General features: G+C 40.9%; 1 protein-coding gene across 1 annotated transcript in view; it reads right to left on the minus strand.

Annotated features, from left to right (window-relative positions):
• LOC150086429 (alpha-1,3-mannosyl-glycoprotein 4-beta-N-acetylglucosaminyltransferase B-like) overlaps positions 1-13,618 on the minus strand; it is a 36,800-nt gene extending 23,182 nt beyond the window's left edge. The window contains exon 1 of the mRNA XM_090371376.1: positions 13,256-13,618. Coding sequence (XP_090227502.1) covers positions 13,256-13,349 — 94 coding nt within the window. The 5' untranslated portion in view covers positions 13,350-13,618. The remainder of the gene's footprint in view (positions 1-13,255) is intronic.
• Positions 13,619-22,456: the final 8,838 nt, after the last annotated feature.

Here is a 22,456-nt window from a genome sequence, read left to right on the forward strand (position 1 = left end):
AAAAAATAAAATGATTTAATATTTGGTGGCCATAGATCTTATAAATAATAAAATTTATGCTGTCAAGAATGATTATGGCTGTTCCTCGACTTACAGCTGTCTTTCGTGCTCAATGTATCGTGTTATCATTTCAAAACTAATGAAATTACGACCTCAACATTAATATTTATGAGAAAACGAAGAAGTTTCTCATTTAATTAGATATGGCTGGAAATTTTCCAGGCGAATGAAATTTAGAAATATTTTTTTTGGAAATCGACTCCATTTTTTTAAATGTAATTATACAGCTGATGGAAATAAAAATATATTTGACTAATTTAAAAAGGAGTATAAAATTCATTAATTTGGTGTAGAGAGAAAGATCGAAGCAGGAAATTAAATTGATAAAAAGATGGAGAGATGCTATAATTAAGACAGCATGAAACTTAATTACTAGAAATGCTAAATGACATCTTTTTAAGGAAAGTTAATATGAAACACCTTTGATATTTATTTATTTATAACTGATTATACTGTAAATATACTACCTTACCAAAATATTAGAGAATATGTCTAATAGAAAAAGAAAAGGTACACCAGGGCCACGCGGAATATACTTTCATCTGCCCAAGTGTTTATGTTCGTAAATTGTGCGTATTCTCTGGTCAGTTTGTCTGTTTGATGGACGAAAAACCCGAGTTTCTTGGCGGAGGAAGCCTTGTTGTCTATCCCTGAGACCGACTAACTGAACTACCGAGTGAAAAAGTCCATAAACGTTCCTCGCGTCATTGACGGGATTCGAACCCGGGCCTTTTCCACCAGGTGTGGGAAGGACAGTTCCAATGCCACTGAGCTACCACCACAGACACATACCTAACAGAGCAGAATATTAGGTTTCCTTGGTGATGTGCTGTTCTGTGTGAGAATGTCCCTTAGATCGGTCTCATTCGTTTGCTGATGATTAATTCTACAGAAATATTTCTTAATAGGATTCACATCTGGCCACTGTGGACGCCATAAAGAGTGCTATATCCAACGTCCTGGACTCTCTCTCTCTCTGTGCTGTGCTGGTGGAAACATGTTCGGAAGGCAACGTCCTGAGATGGGTTGCAGGAAGTAGAGAGTTGGTGGGATTGAGTTAAAAGCAGTAGAGAAAGCAGATTTTGGAGTTGCGATACGAGCGGAACATGAAGTTCTTCGAGCAATTTAAACAGGAGGCATGGAAGGTCCATGGTTGGAAGGTCCATATATCGATGATTTATCGACCATTTTCTTGTACAGATGGAGAGTTCATAATCCCAGTGTATAAGGAAATTGCAAAACCACATTTGGAACACTGTATACAAGGAGACTGCACGCATAAAAAGGTATTGAGCTTTTTAAGAAGGTCCAAAGACATTCTCCGTGTCTGGTGACATCAGGAAAGAGACACCATAGAGGAGAATTAATGGAAGTCTGCAAGACTCTGAGAGAAGAAAGTAAAATGAATGAGGAGAATCTTTAATCATTTATAACAGTGGAAGTTTCATTGTTCTGAATGATTTTAACCACTGAATTGTTAAACCATGAGCAAATTCAAGGGAAAAAAAAAAAAAATATATAAATGAAATTGTATTATTAGATCCATCCCGAGGACAATCCCTTCTTCTACTCATGTGTATCATGTCCACGTGTTCTCTTGCGCTTGTGTCAAAAAACTCGAGTTTCCGGGTGGAAGACCTTGCTATCCTCGCCTGAGTGAAAAAGGTCCACGAAAGTTCCTTGAATCATCGACGAGATTCGAACCCACGTCCTCTCCTCCCAGTGTGGGGAGGATGGTCATTACGCTGTTGTAGAGGTTTAGGAGCACCAGTGACTAAGGCCATATTGCTCTGTGTATACTGTCTGTAAATTGCAAGTGATCTGTAGTCGATTTTCTATTTGCTGGAAAAACGCGAGTTTCTGGGAGAAAAAAACAAACAACCCTCGCCTGGGACCGACTAACTCAGCCATGTTGTGAAAAAGGCCCATAAAAATTTCACCCATTATCGACGGGACTCGAACTCAAGCGTTTTCCACTCGGTGTGGGGAGGACGCGATTCTTTCAACCACTCTAATTCGGATCTCTTTTCTCAGTCACCATTCTCACGCAGTACAACATTAAAAAGTAGTTCGTTCTACTCTCTTAAACACATTACAGCATGTAAAGCAGATGTCATTTCCTTTTACAGCCTCGAGTCGGTGCATGCTGAATTTTCGTGAGGAGCCGTTCGACAACGCACTGGCCTCGCGTCTAATGGACCGATCATTTGAGGAAAATGCAACGTATGACGCAGAACCGAACATAAAGCCCTCTGCCTGATGGACACGCGAGATAAATGAAGGCATTTTGAATTTAATGGACATCATTTGAAGAAAAGAGGGGGATCTTCGTAGAGTAGGGTCATTTGCCGAAGACGGACCGAATTTATTTTTACGATTGTACCGTAATTTAAGGCAATGTCCATTACCTGCATGGTTATTCAAGTCTCGTAGGAGCCTACTTGAGGAATATTGAAAAATGATTGAAAATTGCTGTACATCATATTCGGTGCCGAAGAATTCTCTTGGAGATGATCATTCCGTATGAATATACAAAGAGAGAGAAGAGGAACAGAAGACAGAACGAAAGGGGATGGGGAAAAGAGAAGAAAAAGACAGAATGAAAGAGGGAAAGGATGAGAAGAAGAGACAATTCTTTTGCTTTGGGTTGTTTAAGGCAACTAAGTATGAGCCTTCAGTACATCGTGTGTGTAAACTGCTTCTATTTGAGGCCGGTGTGCATGTAAGGAGTAGGAAAAATCCTACACATTCACCTCAGATCAGTTAACTGCAGCCTCCAGCGAAAAAAACCTTCACAGAGAATTCTTCTGCTCTAAGGCAGAATCGACCAGCGGGTCTTTTTCAAACAAATGACAGATGGAGAGACACTAACAGTGACTTCACGGAGGACTGGGTAAAAATGAAAGAGAGAGCAACAAGCAGGAGAGGAAGACAGAATGAAGAAAGTGAGAAATAAGGAGAGTGAGAAAGAGAGAATTTAATAAAAGAAACCAGAGAGAGGGAAAAAGGAAAAAAAAGAAAGAGGAAAGACAACAGAAAAGGATTCAGAGACAACAAAAATGAAAAAAAAATTAAAGGAAGAGAGACAGAGAGAAAGACAGGATGAAGAGAGAAAACACAGAAAATAGAGAGCGAGAGAAAGAGAAGGAGCGTAAAGAGAGACGGGAAAAAAGATGAAACAGTGAGAAAGAGAGAAGAAAAGAAAAGAGAGAGAGAAAGACAGAAAAGAGGAGAGAAAGGCAGGCAGAAATAAAATGTGAGGAAACACACACAGAGTAAATCGACCACGGTCTTTTTTAAATGACAAATAGAGAGACACTAACATAGGCTTCATCATGGAGGACTGGGTAAAAATGAGAGACAAAGCGAGAGAGAGAGAGAGAGAGAGAGAGAGAGAGAGAGAGAGAGAGAGAGAGAGAGCGCACAATAAGGAGGAGAGGAAGAGCAGAGAGGAAGACAGAATGAGGAAAGCGAGAAATAAGGAGAGTGACAAATAGATTAATTAATAAAAGAAACCAGTGAAAGGGAAAGAGAGAGAGACAGAGAGAGACAGAACAAAAGGAAAGAAAGGGAGATACAGAGAGAGAAAGATAGAATGAAGATAGAAAATACAGAAAAGAGAGAGCGAGAGATAGCAAAGAGAGACAGAAAAAAAGATATAAAGAGAGAGAGAGAGAGAGAGAAGAAAAGAAAAGAAAAGAAAAGAGAGAGAAAAGGGGGAAGAGAGAGAGAGGCAGGCAGAAATGAAATAAAAGGAGAGAGACAGAGGGACGACAGAATAAGGAAGAAGAGAAAGAAGGGGAATCAAACACAGAGAAAATAAAAGAGGGCAAAAAGACATAAAGGGGAGAGATATACATAAATGAGAGAAAGAGCCGAGAGATAGACATAAAGGACAGGAAGACAGAATGAGAAGAGAGAGAGAGAGAGAGAGAGAGAGAGAGAGAGGAAGACAGGATGAGGAAGGAAAGAAAAATAAAGAGTGAGAAAGAATGAAAACAGGGAGAGACAGAAAGAATGAAAGCACGGAGAGACAGAAAGAAAAAGAAAGCGAGAAAGATTGGGGAGAGAGAGAGAGAGAGAGAACGAATGAAAGTAATATGAATGAAGAAGAAACAGAGCGGACATAATGTAAGAAGGGAAAGAAAGCAATAAGGGAAGGAGTAGGAGAATGCTGTGAGGAGTGTTTAATAGCATAGGAGTGTTTTTGTGATACACATTGCCCCCATGATTGAGCAACCTTTTGACCATAACCTGTGGCAACTTATGCCATAGGTCAGGCATAAATCGTTTCCGACCCGGCACATCGATTCTTCCGATAGGATAATGCAACATATCACAAGTCCAGAAACGTACAATAAATATGAGAGTGAATTGAGCCTACTGTATTGGTCCTCCCCCCAACCACCCCATTCACAAGATCTCAATCTTACTCGGCTCCTGTGGAATGAGGTGGAACGAGTTCTTAGAAGTAAAGATCCACAACCATCCAATTTTAAACAGCTGCGGAAAGTAGTTGCGCCAACGGGGACCTGCTTCTCTACGGCACACTTTCAACAACTTGGACTAAAAGAGGACCTACTGGCTATTAAGTAGGCGTACTAATAAAGACACATAGCTCGAAGACATGGTGACAGATGGACTAAGAAAATAACAGTACCCAAGAGGAGCTAAAAAAACCTGGAAGACAACAACGGAAATGGACAAATTCAAGAGTTCGTGGGCAGTAAACGAATGGCCGTAGCACAAAACAGAAGGAACTGGAAATTAGCTGGAGAAGCCTTCATCCTGCAGTGGATTGAAAATGGCTGATAATGATGATGATGATAATGACCTAATAAAGCAGCCATTTAGTGTATCTTCAGCAAATTTCCAGTTTCTTCCATTTTGGGAAATCAGTGCAGATAATAAACACGCTCTGCAGTCTCCTACACAACCCAAAACTAGCTGTCCGTAAGGGATTTGTTTGTTCGATTTGTCTCTACGGCAGGACATGGAAATTACCACGTTCTGCAGTCGAGCCAATGTACGAGCTACTCCAGCAAAATAATTTGCACGATGGTATCGATTAAATGGAAGAGAGTGAGCGAAATACACGAACATATTTCAACTTGAAAGGTTAACGGTATCTGCACGGGTGTCACGTTTCAAACACGACACTGTCGGCAACGTAAGGAGAAGTATAAGAGGGCCGGGTAATGTGCCACAAAGTGGCAAGAGATCCCGAAATATTAACACGACTCACCTCAAAGTAGCAGCATGTTCGCTGCGGGGAAACAACGATAGGCGGTTGTTCAACTGGCATTGCACGCGTAAGTGATGGAGGAGGAAATGGCACATAATGAACTTGTAATAACTGGAGCCGAGTCAGTTGCGAAAGGTATCGCTAACTGTTGTTCGTGCGTTGGTGGGAATCCAAGCGTGTGGCGGAAATTCTCCATTCCAAGCAAATAGCTCTTTAAATGCTTCATAAAATTGCAATGGCAATTAGTCCATTGTATAACCGAGGGACACACCAGCAGTTCTAATCCTCTAATCCACCCTAAACCCAATCAACTATGCCACACAACAGCTGATTAGGATTAATCCAGAATACATAAAGCCAGAGATTATTTTTAGTTCCAGTTGGAATTCATTTGCATACAAAGGAAGGTTTCTGTGAAGAAGAGAAGTAGAGTTTGGGATGGTAAGAGATTTCCCCCGAGAAGTTTACCTTTTTTTATATCCAGTAGGAAATTGGATTCTTTTACATTAATGACCAAGTGAAGTAATAAAGCTTTGGTCTAAGACTGATCAATCGAGCAAAAAGTTGAATTTAAGGATGGTAGAAATCAGTGTTCATTGAATTATAACAACAGCGGAATTGAAAGGCTAAAGAACAAACCCAAAACATGAATTATTTTAAATACAAATAAAAATCAAACTAAATTTGAGACAAAACAACAATTTCGCTGAAACCCCATAAACAAAGCCTCCTAGGTTCGAATCCCATCTTGACAATGGCTCTTCAATCGGCTTTTTCACAACATAGAGCTTCGTGTGTAGCACAGTGGAAAGAACACCGTCCTCTCACACCTGGTAGAATTGCCTTTGCTCGAATCCCATCAATGACACAAGTTGAATTTAAGGGCATTGGGCTTTTTTCACAAAACTGCTGAGTTAGTCAGTCTTGGGAGAGGGAAGGTAAGGGGGAGACTAATTGGTTCCCCTTCCCTGGAAACTCAGGTTTATCTGTTTTTCGGGATTTCAACAGATAAACTGACCATAGTATACGTGCAAGAGAACAATTTCACTGAAACCCCGTAAACAAAGTCTCTTAGGTTCGAATACCTATAGTGGGTTCTTCAATAGACCTTTACACAACATAGAGCCTCGTAGGTAGCATAGTGGACATAACACCATCCTTCCACACCGAGTAGAATTGCCTTTGTTTGAATCCTATCAATGACGCAAGAAGTTGCATTGGGCTTTTTTCACACAATGGCTGAGTTAGTTGGTCTCGAGAAAATGGGAAAGCTACATGGTTTCCCTACCCTGGAAACTCATGTTTATCTGGTTTTCTGGGTTTTCAACAGGTAAACTAGTCATAGTATACACAGAAGAGAACAATTTCGCTGAAACCTCCTAAACAAAGTCTCTTAGGTTCGAAAACCATCTCGAGAGCGGATCTTCAATCGGCGTTTTCACAACATAGGGTCTTGTGGGCAGCACAATGAATACAACACCACCCTCCCACACCGGGCCAGGTGGAACTGCCTTTGTTGGAATCCCATCCATGATGTAAGGAGTTGCATTGAGCTTTTTTTCAAAACGTGACTGAGTTAGTCGGTCTCGGGAGGAAGGGGAGCAGACTACATGGTTCCCTTATCTTGGGCACTCATGTTTATCTGTTTTCTGTATTTTAAACACATAAATTGATCATAGTATAGATGTAAGAGAACTATTTCGCTGAAATCTCCCCCTAAACAAAGTCTCTTGGGTTCGAATACCATCGTGACAGTGGATCTTCAGTCGGCTTTTTCAGAATATAGGCGACGCAAGGTTGGGTTTTTTTTTTTTTTTTTTTTTTTCGCAAAGTGACCGAGTTAATGACGTTGTGACTAACTCGGTCTCGGGAGAGGGATGGAATCTACACAGTTCCCCTTCCCTGGAAACTCATGCGAATCTGTTTTTTGGTTGTCAACAAACTGACTATAGTATACATGCAATTTACACATTGGTTGATCGTTGTAAGGTTTTAGGAGCATCATGTCTATCAATTGCATGTGTTCTGTGGTCGGTTTACTGAATGAAAAACCCGATTTTCCGGGAGTAAAAAACCAAGCTACTCTCGCCTGACACCAATTAAACAATATACCAACTGCGTTACCAACAAACGAGGGTAACGCAGTTGGTATATTGGTATAACGAGGGTTTATAGACACAATACATTGACGCCAGAAGCAAACAACAAATGAAAATGGCCTATTCAGAAGATGAGCGCCGGTGGAAATACCTGCGTCAGCAGAAATATTCGACTAAGTTAACCACGTCTATACTTTCCATATTAAGACGTTTTCTGGTGTTGAAGTAATCATACGCCACGTTTCTAATTACATCCGTACCATAAAAATATAAAAAACGCTTTCCAATTCACCAATCCTTTAGTATTTCTTAAGAAATAAATAAAAGTTGGTAAGAAGACGGAAATGAAAGAAGTACGCAAAGGCGAGATTTCACTTACAGGAGAGCTAACAGGCTCACCCACAATGCCCTAAATCATCCTGGTAACATCTGTCAGTGCGAACAGCTGTTTCTCCTACACCAACTGTCGTGACTTACACCAATCCGAGATTTACATTCGCTACGGACGACATTACATTCGGCAAATATAGCAGAGCGGGGGCTCTCGGAACAAGGAAAGACGGTTCAAAATATGTGGCATTGAACGGCTCCGGTCCTACTCCTTTTAATAAATGTAGCAGTTTTCAAAATGAAAGGGAACGTGGAGTCTGGCGAGATTAGTTTTCATATAAAGTAAAGATTGACGTCACATTTATCCATGTTTATCTCCCTGCAATGCGAAAATCATCGAATTCCTTTTCTGTAATATGCAAATTCTTTTTTTGGAATTGCCCACGGTCCCTTCAAATTTTCGAGATATTACATTTTAAGTGCCAGGATAATGCTCATGATACTAGCACATGCTGTTATTATTACATGCCTTAGCATGTTCTTTTAGTATTTGCGACATAAAGTTGGCAATATTGGTACATGCGTGCAATAAAAAATTATGTGACAGTATAGTGGTTATAAATTTTGTTGGAAAGCTAAGTAGTTTGGTCGAAATGGCGTGGTTTTCTAATAATAGTCGTTTCGCAATACAGCGATCACCAGATGGTGCAGACAAATTTTCGACGATGACTCATGGTTGCATCAAGAATGATGAATATCCTCTTAGAAGTACAAGATATTCGTGTAATACAGCGCATTCAAGACATAAAGCAACCTACTGGCATGGAGTTTCTTTAGTTCTTTGTTTTAGATCATTAAGAAAGGCTGGAAAGGGGAGGTTTGCGGGTGGGTGCTGTCTCCTTAGTTCCAGAGCAACTGAAACCTCCTGATTTTGGAAGGAGTTGGGTCTATTCTTCCTAGAACTACATAAATAAACGGGTCATTAGAAAGAAAGTCAGAGAAGTCAGAGTTACGAAGCAAAAAGAGACTTGAAAAGCAAACCAATCCGAAGGCATACCTCAATTAGTCAACATCCATTCACTGCTCAACTCGAAACTTAGACCTAAGTTTTCCTCTTTCTCCTTTATCCCTCCTATTTCGGTTCATTGGAACGATCTTCTTCACATCTATTTCATAAAAATTACAGTCTACAGAGCTCTCGTGGGTAACACAGTATAATCGCCATCCTCCCCATACCGGGTGGAAAAGACATGGGTTAGAGTCCCATGGATAACGAGAACTTTTATGGATATTTTTCACAACGTGGCTGAGTTAGTTGGACTCCGGCGAGGGTAGCATGGTTTTTTCCTCCCAGAAACCCGCGTTTTTCGTCCACCAAACAGAAAATCGACCACAGAACACATGCAATTTACAGACAGTAAATTGCATGTCCAGAGGATATTGCATTATGTTCAAGAATGCTTTATAGCATTTTCTTAAAATTCATCCAATTCTGACGAGGGCACCCATTCCAAAAACAGCGAAGCAACCCGAGATCTGATAATCCACCACCGTGCATGACTGTAGGCACTGAATAATGTGGCATCACTTTTATCCCGTTGATCGTCTCACATAAACTCAACGCTTGGATCCAAAAATTTCAAATTTGGATTCATCTGTCCACAGTTTGATTTTTCAATTCTCCAATGTTTGTGGCTCTTAACCCAAACCAACCAGTTCTTTCGATTTTCCAGTTTTAATAAGAGTTTATGGAGAGTTACACGACCATGAGGTCCTGATTGTTTAAGACGAAGTTTTACAGTGGATGTAGACACTGGAGTTACTCTGTTCCTATGGTCTTATCTTGTTCTTCCGTTGTTACTTGTGGTAGTCCAGATCGTGGTTTGTCTTTTAAACTACTACTCTCCTTGAATCATCGAATGGTAGTTTGTACTCCTTTAAATGAAACCTCTAGATTTTGTAAATACTTCGCAAAAATTAAGAAACTTAAAAATTAATTTAAAATTAAGAAAAACGAAATGTGATTCCAAACTTTTAGGGGAAGGGAGTATATCTGTCTTCTCAACCTTCAACTCATACACAATACTACCGTACAAATATATTCAATAGCCAAAAAAATAATTAGAAAACTTTTGCAACTAGCATCTACAGATGATTAAACGTGCGATACGCAAATGTCGTCATATGGAATGATCACATCGCCTGATATTGGATAAATACGGTACGCTTTCTTGAGCTTCTTAGTCGATCCAGTCATGGGTAAGACAGGCGATCTTTTCAATTTAAAGAAAGCTGTTTCTTTGAGCATGTTTGTTATTGTTTGAGCAGGAGCAGCAATTGAAGGAATAAAGGAAATCATTGGTGTGTGTCGAAAGCAAACATCTCAAAACAATGGAAAATATCTCAATGCATGAAAGAAGAAAGGAGAATTCAGCTCTAAAAAGAAGACATGCAGCAGAAAGTTGGTTCTCCAAGAAAGACACTGCAAGAATTTAAAGCGAATTGTAGTATGAACAAACAGTTAAAAAGTCACGTTACTTACAATGAATGTCTTTCTGTAGTATCGAACTAACGAATGCTTCATTATAATGGATTACAATGGATTCTTTCAAGACGACAACACAACTATCCACCGTGCAAAAACTGTATCTGAATGGATCGAGGAACATTCCAAAGATACCCAACATCTACCCTGACCGCCTAATTCTACAGATCTGAATCCAACTGAGAATGTCTGGGATTGCTGGAAAGGGCAGTTCGGCTTCGCGGTTCTCTTCCGACCATAAGAGAGCAGCTGACAAATATCCTGGAATTAAGACTCCCTCAGACACCTAGTAGAATCCATACCACGTGTACTGGCTCTAATTCAGGAAAAAGGTGGCTGTGCTAGATCTTTTATACACAACTGTAAAATACAGTTCCGTTGATGCCAGGAACTTAAAAGTTGTATGTACGTGGACTGGAGGCAAATCCCGTGGTCCGATTGACTCCTGATTTGTGCTTTTCAACACCTTTTGAATCCACGCCGTTGTGTCGGAGCAGTTATTCGGTCCAACTGTGGTCCAACACTCCATTAGTCCATGATTCCACTAAAGTGACCAGTTAGTGTATTTGACTTCTCTATTCCCGCAAAATGAAGTCTCATGTGCAATTTCGTGAAGAAGACTACATTAACTTCTTTAATGAGACTGTCAATCTCGAGTGTTATGTTTCCATGGTGTAAACATTTTAGAAAAATTATTTCTATTCCCAATTCATTGGACGTAATATCTCGATCCTCTAACTGCACGAGCCATTACCAATACCATGAGCCACCCTCCAACCACTTGAGTGGTAGATACAAGGCAGTATGAGGTTTACGCCACACTTTTATCCTACCATTGGTGAAAAAAAGCATAAATCGAGAATCGTCAAACCACATAATCTTTGTCCAGTGTTTCACAGTCAAGTCTTGGCATTAGTGGCACCACTCTTGTGGAATCTTTCGATTTTGTACAGAAAGAAGCGGCTTTCATACAGTACATGACTACCAAATGACTACCTCTTTAACTTTCTCCGCACAGTTCGGTTGAAAATGGGTCTTTCTTTCCCTAAATTGAATTTTTCTCATTTTCTGCACACTGGACCTTCTTTCTGACGAAGAATTCGCAATATGTTCCTGCGGTCTCCTTGGTGTAGCGATTTTCTGCCGCCTTTTTTCCTTTTAGAGCTGCATTTTCCTTTCGTCTTCGACTCAGGATATACTTTTGAAATGGTTGCTTTCCACACCACCGATTTCTTTTTTTCTCAATTGTGGATCCTGCCAAACATCCTCGAAAAATAACACCCTTTTGAAAATCGGAAAGGTCACTTTGTCTTCCTCATGACTGGTTCGACTAAGAACCTCCAGGAGAGCGTATTTATCTGATACAAAAGAAGTTGTGATTACATTATGTGACAACTTACATTTTCATACCGTACTTCTGTCTGCTTATGCCAGTTACAAAAGGTTCCTATTTTTTGGCCAGTGGACGTACACTGAGTGGACAGAAATCATGGGACACTTACCTAGTAACGAGTAAGTCTACCTTTCGCCCGGATAAGGGCAGTCACACGGCGAGGCATTGAGTTCACTAGTTCACAAAAGCGTTTCCACAGGTATTTCCATTCATGCTTTTGTGGCACCGCTGTCCATAATTCCGTCGCATTCCTGGGTGGATGATCCAAAGCTCGAGCGGACCTTTCCACAACATCCCAAAGGTACCACAGGGTTCATGTCCGAAGAACAGGGAAGCCATTCCATTGTGGTAAAATCTGCGGAATGCTCTTCGAACCATGTTGTAGTCGCCACAGCTCTGTGGGGAGGCGCATTGTCCTGCTGGAAGAGTTCATTACCCAGTGGGTGCACGATGACTATGAAGGGATGCAGATGGTCTGCAAGGATGGACACGTAACCTGGACAGTTCAGAGATGCGTCTAGACGCATCTCTGAACTGTTAAGGTTCCGAGACCGTCCGCCTGCCTAAACAGTTCCTTACTGACATTACGGGTGCATGGCTTCGTGCGGTTTCCGCCAGATACGCACCCTCCCCTCCGCTCGAAATAATTGGAAACGGGACTCATCGGACCAGGAGACCCATGTCCAATCATCCAAGGTTCAGTGCCGATGTTCTTTAGCCCAGTTGAGGAGTCCTGTGTCGTGGTGTTAGCAATGTGACTTTGGTGGGGGGGTCGGCGGCTCCCATAACCCATTGCGGCTAATAATCGCCTGATGGTCTTATTGGAGACGTTTCTGCTGGCATCTCCCTCGTTGAAGTCGGCGGTGATTTGTGCCACTGTTGCTCTCCGGTTGGCTGAAATAATGCGAATAGATATCGACATTCATCCACCACCTTTCTCCGCCCACAGCGCTGTCCACAATGAGATGTTATTTCGGAAATGGCGTATTCCCGATACAATCTTTATACTGTCGAACGGGGATAGTGCAATTTCTGTACCACCTACGCGATAGTGGAGTGACCCATGCGTCGGGCACACACTATCATCCCTCTTTCAAAGTCGGTTAACTCACGACGTTTATCCATACTGACATCGAATTACCGTGTACGTGAATGCGCAGTGTAGCTATATACCTGCCAAGAGGTGGGTTCGTCCACTAGCGAGAGGGGTGACAGCATCGCTTTGCCCAGGAACCAGGTATCCCATGATTTCTGCCCTTTCAGTGTACTCTAGCGATTAGCATAAACAATGGAACTCGACTCAAAATTTAACCAATAGATACAAGTCACAGTCACTAAATCAGCATCGTTTTATAAGATGATGGTAAAAAAAATGGTGTTTTCTCACCGGATATTTGACTTACCTATAATTCTTATAAGTACATTAATTTTAACGTCTGAAAAAAATCCCGGAATAATCTCAGAAATCCCGAAGTCCCAAAGCAAACCAAGGGATTTCTACCAAACAATATCTCTCACATCTATTACTAACAAAGTGACATGTATACAGCGAACTCACCAGAATTCAACTGAAAAGAACTCACCAGTCCTGTGTACAAGGAACATGATGACAAACAGTGGGGTTATCACAAGCACCACGACAAGAAATAGGAAGTATGTCGACAGCCTCCGCTTCATCCTCTTATAATCCAATCGGCTGCGTTTTAGGTGAAGAGAAATTGATGCCGTAAATCTGTCTGCCGCATTGTGTCTTTTACTCCATCCTCATCGCCTATCACCATCATCGAAAGAAATCGGCGAAGTACACAAAGTTACACCGGCAAATCTCCCGCCACCGGGGATACTCAGCAGCGCGAACTTACGACAGCCACATGCGACTGTTTCAGTTCCATCGTAGCGGCCGGCAATTTGAAGTCACGGTTTCAGCGTGGAGCGAGACAACCCTCGCGCGAGGCAGGTACAGCTGACGTCTGATATCGATGGTACGCAACATCTGGAGTAGATGGAACATAGAGGTCGCTGCTTGTCGGAGTGTGCTGACAAATGAAGACATTTGTATATAATGGGAGTCATTTAAAGAAAATGAGGGATCTCTAAGGAGTTCAGCCATTTACTGAAGGGCAGATGGAAGCAAAGAAATGTTATTTGCCCTGATGGGTTTTTAACTCGCTCCAGACACACTTAGCTATTAAACACACAAACTGATATAAGGACGCCAGGCCGTTAGACACGAATCCAACTCGAATAAATTACCATAATAAAACTACGGTATATAAATTACTTGATAGTTGATGATTCCACTCTTCAGCGATTAATTCTCTCGCCGATGGTGGGGTCAGCACAACGAGTTTTTGACTTAAGTTGCCAAGCAGGTTGATATACCTTAATTTTTTTTTAAAATACCTTTTTTTACTCCAGTACGCTGAAGTTGTTGAAAAATAACTTCAGTTTATTGGCGGACATTGGAATTATAATATAGAAAATGATATTTTTCCTAGTTCCAAAATTATGAATAAAATATAGTGCAATACTAAGGTATCGCCTAGGTAAAGGCATTGCTAGTTCTGTTCTGAATTAAGCATGTTCGAACTGCGTTAACCAGACAGCTTAAATACTGCCAAGCCAGGAAACAAGAAAAGATGAGAAAATCTTCTTACTTTTCTTATAAGGTCGCTTATGGTTGTACACTAAGTGTCCACTCTATTAGGTACACTTGCCACGAAACGGAGCGTTCTTTCAGTAACAGCATCACGTGTGTGTACCATGCGACATAAAACAGGATAGACAGATGCTGTGTGTGCAAGAAGATTTACGTGACTTTAAACGTGGCACAGTTGATCGCACAGTTGTAGTCAACGCCAGACGCGCTAGTATGAGTATCTGATAAATTGCAACCCTGATGGGATTTTCACCTACAACTATCTCTGGTGTATCGAGATTGGCCCAATAAACAAATAACAACCACCCCAACCTCAATCCTGTGGTCTGAAACAGTTCATTGATGCAAGAAGCAAAAGGAGACTGAAAAGATTTGTTCAGGGTAACTGAAAAGCTACAGTTAGTCAAATAAAAACCCAACACAACAGACTGGCCGTTGTAGGGTTTTAGGCGTATTAGCGACTTCGGCCATATTTGGCCATTTATATTATGTCTGTAAATTTGCAGATGTTCTGTAGTCGATTTACTGTTTTCTGGTCGAAAGAACCCGAATTTCCACAGGTCTTTTCGTTTAGAAAAAACCGTGCTACTCTTGCCTGAGACCGACTACCTCAGCCACAATGTGAAAAAGATCCTCAAAATCCCTCGAGTTATTGACGGTATTTGAATTCGGGTCTTTTCCACCCGGTGTGGATTATATCAAATGCGTTAGCATCTGCAAGCATCCAATTTCCAAAAACTGTGTGAAGCCAACATGGGCCAACATTCCTGTGGCAATCCTTCGACACTTCCTGGAGTTTATTTCAAGAAGAATCGAGGCTGTTCTGAGAGTTAAAAGGGCATTTAATAAAGTGATTAATTAACGTTGATGTGGCCTTGTTGAAACCTAAAAAATCAATTAGGCAAACATTAAAACAAGAATGGGAAAAATCTTCTGTCTCGAAGTAGTAATTGTGGCAAATTAAGCTGGCAAACCAAAATATTAAAGAGTCAAAAAGCTCAATATTCAGTCACCACCTGTCGAATCTAAATGAAATAGGCCGTTATTTAAACGAGTTAGGTAAAGTCCGCATTGGTTTACTTTCCGCGTGGGTTTGATTATCGCCCTCGTTGATCGCACAGTTGGTAGAAGCTCCGTCCTCCTCAAACTGGGTGGAAAAGGCCTGAGTTCGAATCGCTTCTTTGATATGAGGAATTTTTATGGACTTTTTCATAATGTGTTCGATCTCAGGAGAGGGTAGCATGGTTTTATTCACGGAAACTCCGGTTTTTCGTCCAGCAAACAGCAAATCGACCACAGAACACCTAATTTACAAGCATTATATAAGCGCAATATAGCCTGAACTGCTGATGCTCTTAAAACCGTACAGCAACAGCAACAACTGGTTCGATTATCAAATAATGTATCTCAGGCCTTGAAATCGTCTGTACTGTACTCACGGTTATCCATCATCAACTGATGGGCAACCGTGAAGTGGAATTAGCAGCAGTACACTTCTTAAAGAGGACAGCGATGAACAAGGTAAATTGGTTAACTTAATACATAGCTGACGTTCCAAATTTATTGCAAAGTTTCTGTAGGGAGAACTGGAATTGGAATTGGAACTACAGAATTGGAATTGGATCTGAAATGAAAAGTGTACTGAAAATTGGTATCGATCAAACTTCCTTCTCAAGTAATATCTGAAATATATTTTCATTTATAGATTTCTGTAAGGGGCGGAACTGGGAGACGCTATGGAATCGGAACTGAATCGAAAACTTCCCAGGAGCCATCAAAATAAGAATGTCCGAGCACCCGAAACTATATATAGATTGCTATGGGGGGGGGGGATTTGGAATTTAGAATCGTAATTGATTCAGAGACTTTCCAAAGGACTAACAGAACATACCTGAACATTTGGAAAACTTACATCTCTTGAATATACAGGGTATCTAAAGGGTGTACATGTTCATCATAAATGTCAACAGGCTGCTGGACACTTCACTTTAGAACGACACGAAGCGACTGGAAATTCGAGAATGGAGACTTGAATTTGCCACCGAGAACAATTTCAAGAATTCGTTATAAATTTGAGAAGGACAATACTGTTGCTAGATTTGTGCAAGCTTCTGGACGACTCTGATCACGAATAATGAGGAAACCTACACTGGTGTGCAAAATTTTAAAGGATCAGTCAGGTTTTCCCCTGTAGCTTCTCATAAGAGTGGCCTGGATATGAGAAAAGCATACCAAAGGAACCTCGTGAGGTACAGAAATGATGCAGGCAACAACACCGACACAACAACTGAAACAAAACGGTATAGAGGGACTTTATTCCAAAATGGCAATATAGCACTGGCTGCCATGATACAGATGCATCACTGCCAAAGATGGAACAAAGGGAAGAGGTGGTCCTCAGTAGGAAATATGGCCACCTCTAATGTCGATGCAGGCTTTCCAGCGCCTGTCCATACTTAGAACAATGTTGTTGATAAGTTCTTGCGGTAACATCGTCCATTCCTCTGTCAGCGCCATCTTCAGCTGGTGAATATTTTCTAATTGTTGTGGACGTGCCGCTAGGCGACTCCCCAGATCGTCCCATATGTGTTCGATGGGATTTAGAACGTGGAACGGGTAGGCCAATCCATAGGAACAATGTCCTCACTTTCCAAAAGCATATCAACAACTGCAGTGCGATGAGGTGTGGCGTTATCATCCATAAACACGAACTAGGGGCCAATGACACCTCGGAACAGGCGCACATGGGAAAGGATTACCTCTGTACAGTAGCGTGCACCGGTTACAGTACCGCCTTCCAGGAGTTGTGTACGTTCATCCAAGATAATGCCTCCCCAGACGAGAACACCTCGACCGCCATATCAATCCCTTTCAGTGATGTTTGCGGGGTAATACCGTGTGCCAGCCTCTTGCCAGATTAGCTGACGTTCAGAATCGCTACTGAGACTGAATCTACTCTCATCAGTAAAGAGTACCTTAAGTAAAGATTTTTTGGTTGTAACCCTAGAAATAGTGATCCTTAAGTTTTGCACACCAGTGTATAATATGGTATCGATTTCGTATGATAACACGAAAATTTGTAAGGGGACCTGCTTGTGAGACTAGACAGAGAAGTGCAATCGCATTCTGAAAAGAGCCAAGTGGAAATTTTATGTGAAATATTAAGAGGAATTATCGAGTTTCCTCGACTTTCAACTGACTTAACCCCACTCCCTTCTATTTGTGGGACTACCTAAGGATGTATTGTGTGGTTGAAACCAACTACACATCAACCATTAAGGGATGAAATTAAATAAGCGTATGATGCTCTCCTAGCAGTTGTATTAAAGAACGTTTATTATTCAGCTGTGGACAGTGGCTGGAAGTAAAATGGTGGAAATCTGAGCTTCTGCACTAGTTCACCATGTGCCAAAAACTGTTGCAAGTTCACAAAAAACAATAATAGTTTTGAAGCTTAAAATTAATTTTATTTATTTATTAAAATGTGCTCACATTTTTGAGGCACTTTATATAGACGTTTGAGAACACACCTAAAAGGGAACTAGTTGAATACGCGGGACTGAACTAAAATTTGGGATGTAATAAAGCATTCCTGATAATTTTGGATTTCTGATCTTTCGGAATTGCTAATAGTTCCTATGTCGTATTCTAAATAATAATTTCCTTAGTCGTTGCAAATCTGACCTTTGAAGGGGACTTTAAGCTTGAGAAACAAAATAAATCATAGGGAGCTAAATCCGATGGGTACGGAGGATGTAGACATGTATAGTAATAGTAGTAGTATTTGCCATACAGTGCAAGGAAGCCACAGGCTTTCGCTGCACTGGCAAAAAAAAAACCAAGCAGATAAGAAAATACAAATTATATGCTTCCCTCCTCAGACAGGTAACTAACCAGTTGACTTTTGAATTTATTCAAGCTGTTAGCCTCAACTTCCTGAGAGGACAACTTGTTTCAATAACTCGCTGGCTAAAAGAAAACTTCCTACAATCTAATCTAAACCTCAAGCCCTGCAATTTGAATTTATGGCCTCTAGTTTTGGAATTCTTTATAACAGTGAGAATTCCGCCTTCCTTCATTTTACTAATCCATCTCAGAGCCTTATAAACCTCCATCAGGTCATCTCTGAGGTGTCTGGTTTCCAAGCTCCCTCATACGGTCTTCCTTCTGCCGATTTCACCATTCAAGTTTCCCGTCTTTGGACATTTTCAAGAAGCTCAATATCTTTCAGATGAGGTCTCCATACGCAGTATTCCAAATGTTTATCTCAAAATTGTCTTATACAGTGGGATTACGACCTCCCTGTCTCTACAGGACAGCATTCGATAAATCATCAATAGGACACCATGGGCAGCCTGTTTACAATTCAGAAAACTTCACAGCTGCCCATATTGTAACTCTTAGATCCCTTTCCTCCTCCACTGTTTTTAATTCAACCCCACCAAGCTTATAATTTATTTGTGGGTTAGGGCATCTTATGTAGGGCGGCATTTGAACGCCAGTTCAACTCCGTCTTAGAACACTAAGTTAAATACAGACCTCTGTAAAATTCGAGAAATGTGTGTAATGTTATATCTGTGCAATGTGTGTGTGTGTGTGTGTGTGTTTCTAGATGACCTGGAAAGCCTGCCCAGTGTCCGTTTATACCATGGAGAGGTGGGCCACAACTACGCATGTGCTGTGGCGGACCTCGACCAACTCATATTGAATGCCCAAAACGTGTTTGGGATCATTCAAATATGTGGGAGGAATAAAAAATATCCCACGTGCTGGAGTGCAAGACTATTGGATGCGGATGCCACGATCCCGAACCTAGGGAGCCCAAACCCAGGTACCATCAAAATCTCCCCTCGGGCGAAGGGCAAGAGGCTAGCAAAAAAAAAAAAAAAAAAAAAATTCCGCACCCACAAGCAGTTGTGAAAGTCCTATTGGTGTCAGCATTCCCGTCCTCTCAGGAAGTTGAGGCTAACAGCTTGAATAAATTCAAAAGTCAACTGGTTAGTTACCTGTCTGAGGAGGGAAGCATATAATTTGATTGAGGTCCAATCAAAGTGAAGAATCGGCCCCTGCACAAGATTGAAAAAGCGGGAAAAAAAACAAAACAAAAATAATAAATAAATAATAATAATAAAATAAGAAAAATAAAATAAATTAAAATACGAATAGATTAGGAAAAAGAATTAAATAAATAAATTAGTAAAATAAATATAATAAAAATAACAATCCCGCACCCACAGGCAAACACCAGGAGGGCCAGCAATTCCGTACCACAGGAGACCAAAATCCTGGGTACCAGCAAAGGGTTCGCCTCTTGAGTCCACAATTTCTGCCCCTTAACGGACTGTGAATAAATAGAAAATAAAATCTCCAATCCATGGAAAGAGAAAGCAAATTCGTATCGTAATGTAAGTGGAACCGGTAAAGCCCAATCAGGTAGTCCATTCAGGTGCGTCCTATCGTAAATCATCCCAAGGCCACATTGAAAACTCTTGAAAAATTGAATAGAAATATCTAGCAAGTATCCAGGTACGCTCTGTCAGGTAAACAGACCTATTCATGATTTTCTTTAATAACAGTGATAAGTACGCAGAATTCGTAATTTTTTCAGCAGAATCCAAAAGCCTAAACGAAAAATCAATATAAGATTTCTTCCATGGTTTGAAGTTTAGAACACATTTTCAAATCAGTGCGAATTCTGCATTTTAGATATTTGCAAGAAGTCTGTGGAACAGTAAACATAAAGTACTGATCGTCGGAAGTTTAAGAGATAGCTGTAGAAGGCGCAGGTGCGTTTGCCAGAGGTCTGACAATTGGAGAAGAACCAAGGGGTGGACTAGCAAACATCTGTTTTATTTTTGTAAATACTTCTAGTGCAAATCTTTTGAATGCCTGAAAGGATTCTTCATTTTCCACGAGAATAGTTTAATTTCCTTCAGCAAAATTATTGTGATAACATGTTATTGTTGATCTTTGGTCATTGTAGTTGTAGCAATAATAAATCACGTGAACCCAAGTTTCCTCGGCACCGCAAGAACAAAGGTGTGAGTGGACAAGGCCGAATTGAAATAATTTTTAATTTAGAGATCCGTGACCAGCGATTAAGAATGGAGATTAAAGACTAGGGCTGAATCGTTTCTTAATATCACTTCTGGTGGCAAAGGTAACATCTGGTATAGAGTTTCGCATTAGGATCCAGTGTGGTTGGTATTTCATCTGGTTTGCCAGATGTTTCTCTTGCTTGACGTCTGCATCTAAATTACAAGTTATGTTAAGAATTCCAGTAGAGATTCTGTGTTTTATTTGGTAGCAGAGACCTTTGTAAACAAGGTGAAAGTCCATTGGAAGCACACCTTCCAAGACCTGCAGTGCAGCAGAGGATACTGTCTTGCAGGGCCCGAAGCATGAATCTTTGAAGTGTGATCGGTTTAGTTTTAAATTTGATGTCTGTTGCCCTGAGAAACCACGCATTGAATCTCCATTTGGTCTTGGTGAGTTTGATTACAGTGTTTGCATACTTTTTGATCTTTGAAGTCAGATGGTTGAGGACACAAAATTTAATTGGTCATCCACAATAACTCCGAGATATATAAGTTCTGAAACCAATGGAATGGAAATGCCATTTATTTTAATGAGCCGAGTCTTTCATAGTCAAAATTTCCCATAAAAGTCATCATCTTGGTCTTTGAAGGAGATATACTCAGCTTATTAGTAGCTGCTCAAGCAAGATCAGACAGGACCATGTTGGAGCAGTACTCGATATACGCGCGAGATTTGCCTGCAAAGATAAGAGTCAAATCGTCTGCATATGCTATTGCAGGTTTCTTATCAAAACTACAAAGAAACCAACTGTTTAAGTCTATATACCAAATGAGAGGTCCCAAGACAGAATCTTGGGGACATCTTCTGCAGACTTTTCTGGTTAGAGACTGCTGTTTTGAAATGGCTCTTGTATATCTGTCTTGAAAGTAGCTTCTACTTAGGTGGAACAGGTGTCGGGAGCAATTTACCTTGAGGAGCCTATCGAGGGCACTTTCCCACCACAGGGAGTCAAAAGCGCCCGCGAACTCAATAAAAATGGCTAATTCATATTTAGCCTGAGAGATCTCAATGTGATAGACGAGATCCACAAGGGCAGAGAATTTAGGTTAGTTTTCAAAGAGGTTCATAATTCTTAGAGGAAGAGTACGGAGGATCACAGTTCTGGAATGCTTCCCAAAGAAATTATTGAATGGAGGCTTCAAGAACATTGTCCGTCTTTGAAGCCCACTTTTCCGCCCGTTTTCTCAGAGTAGCATTGAGCAATTTCCACCATTTTGTAGTGTTCCTGGTTCGCTGTTGAACTATGCGTGATAAATTCATAACGAACAATGCCCTAGAGTAAAAAACACGATAAGCACGATTGTCACATTTGACCCGGATTGTTTTGCTCTTTTGGGGGAGGGGAGGATTGGAGAAGACGGAAAGGACTAGACCTTTGTTTCCTGGGTTAAATCCATATACCATGATTAGTCACCAGTAATGATGAAAGAAACAAAGTGTGGGCCAGCAGCAGAACGCTGAGGATGATCCTCACATGCGAGATTCGCGGCTCTTTGTGATCATCAGTGAGAATGCGAGGCACAAACTTCGCTGAAATGCGTCGCCAAATACAGTGTTAAAATGAAGTGTCTTATAAGAATACCAATTGCACTATCAACTTTACAGGTAGTTACACGTCAATCACTCCTGATTGTCTGCGCAAGTAGCACAGTGATATCGTCACCGTCCTCCCCACATCGGGTTGAAAAGGCCCGGGTTCGAATCCCGTCGATGACGCGAGGAATTTTAATGGGCTTTTTTTCACTCCGTGGCTGAGTTAGTCGGTCTCAGCAAAACGGGCAAATCGACCATAGAACACACGCAATTAACAGACATAAGACACACAGCACAGCAGATGAATTTAATTATTCGGGTGGGGGTGGCCTAAAAATAATAGTTTAGTTTTTGATCACTCCTGATTAGGTCATGAATACGAGCAATAAATTGAATCATGGATTTCTGAAGATGATGGGCGTTTCACTTCAACTTCTGTAGGAAAGCAGCAATCTTCTTCAAATTGTGATTTCCAAATCTTTGAGTTGGAAAT

Source organism: Mastigoproctus giganteus, chromosome 4, assembly GCF_048544385.1.
Source record: "Mastigoproctus giganteus isolate SK-2022 chromosome 4, ASM4854438v1, whole genome shotgun sequence".
Taxonomy (NCBI): Eukaryota; Metazoa; Arthropoda; class Arachnida; order Uropygi; family Thelyphonidae; genus Mastigoproctus; species Mastigoproctus giganteus.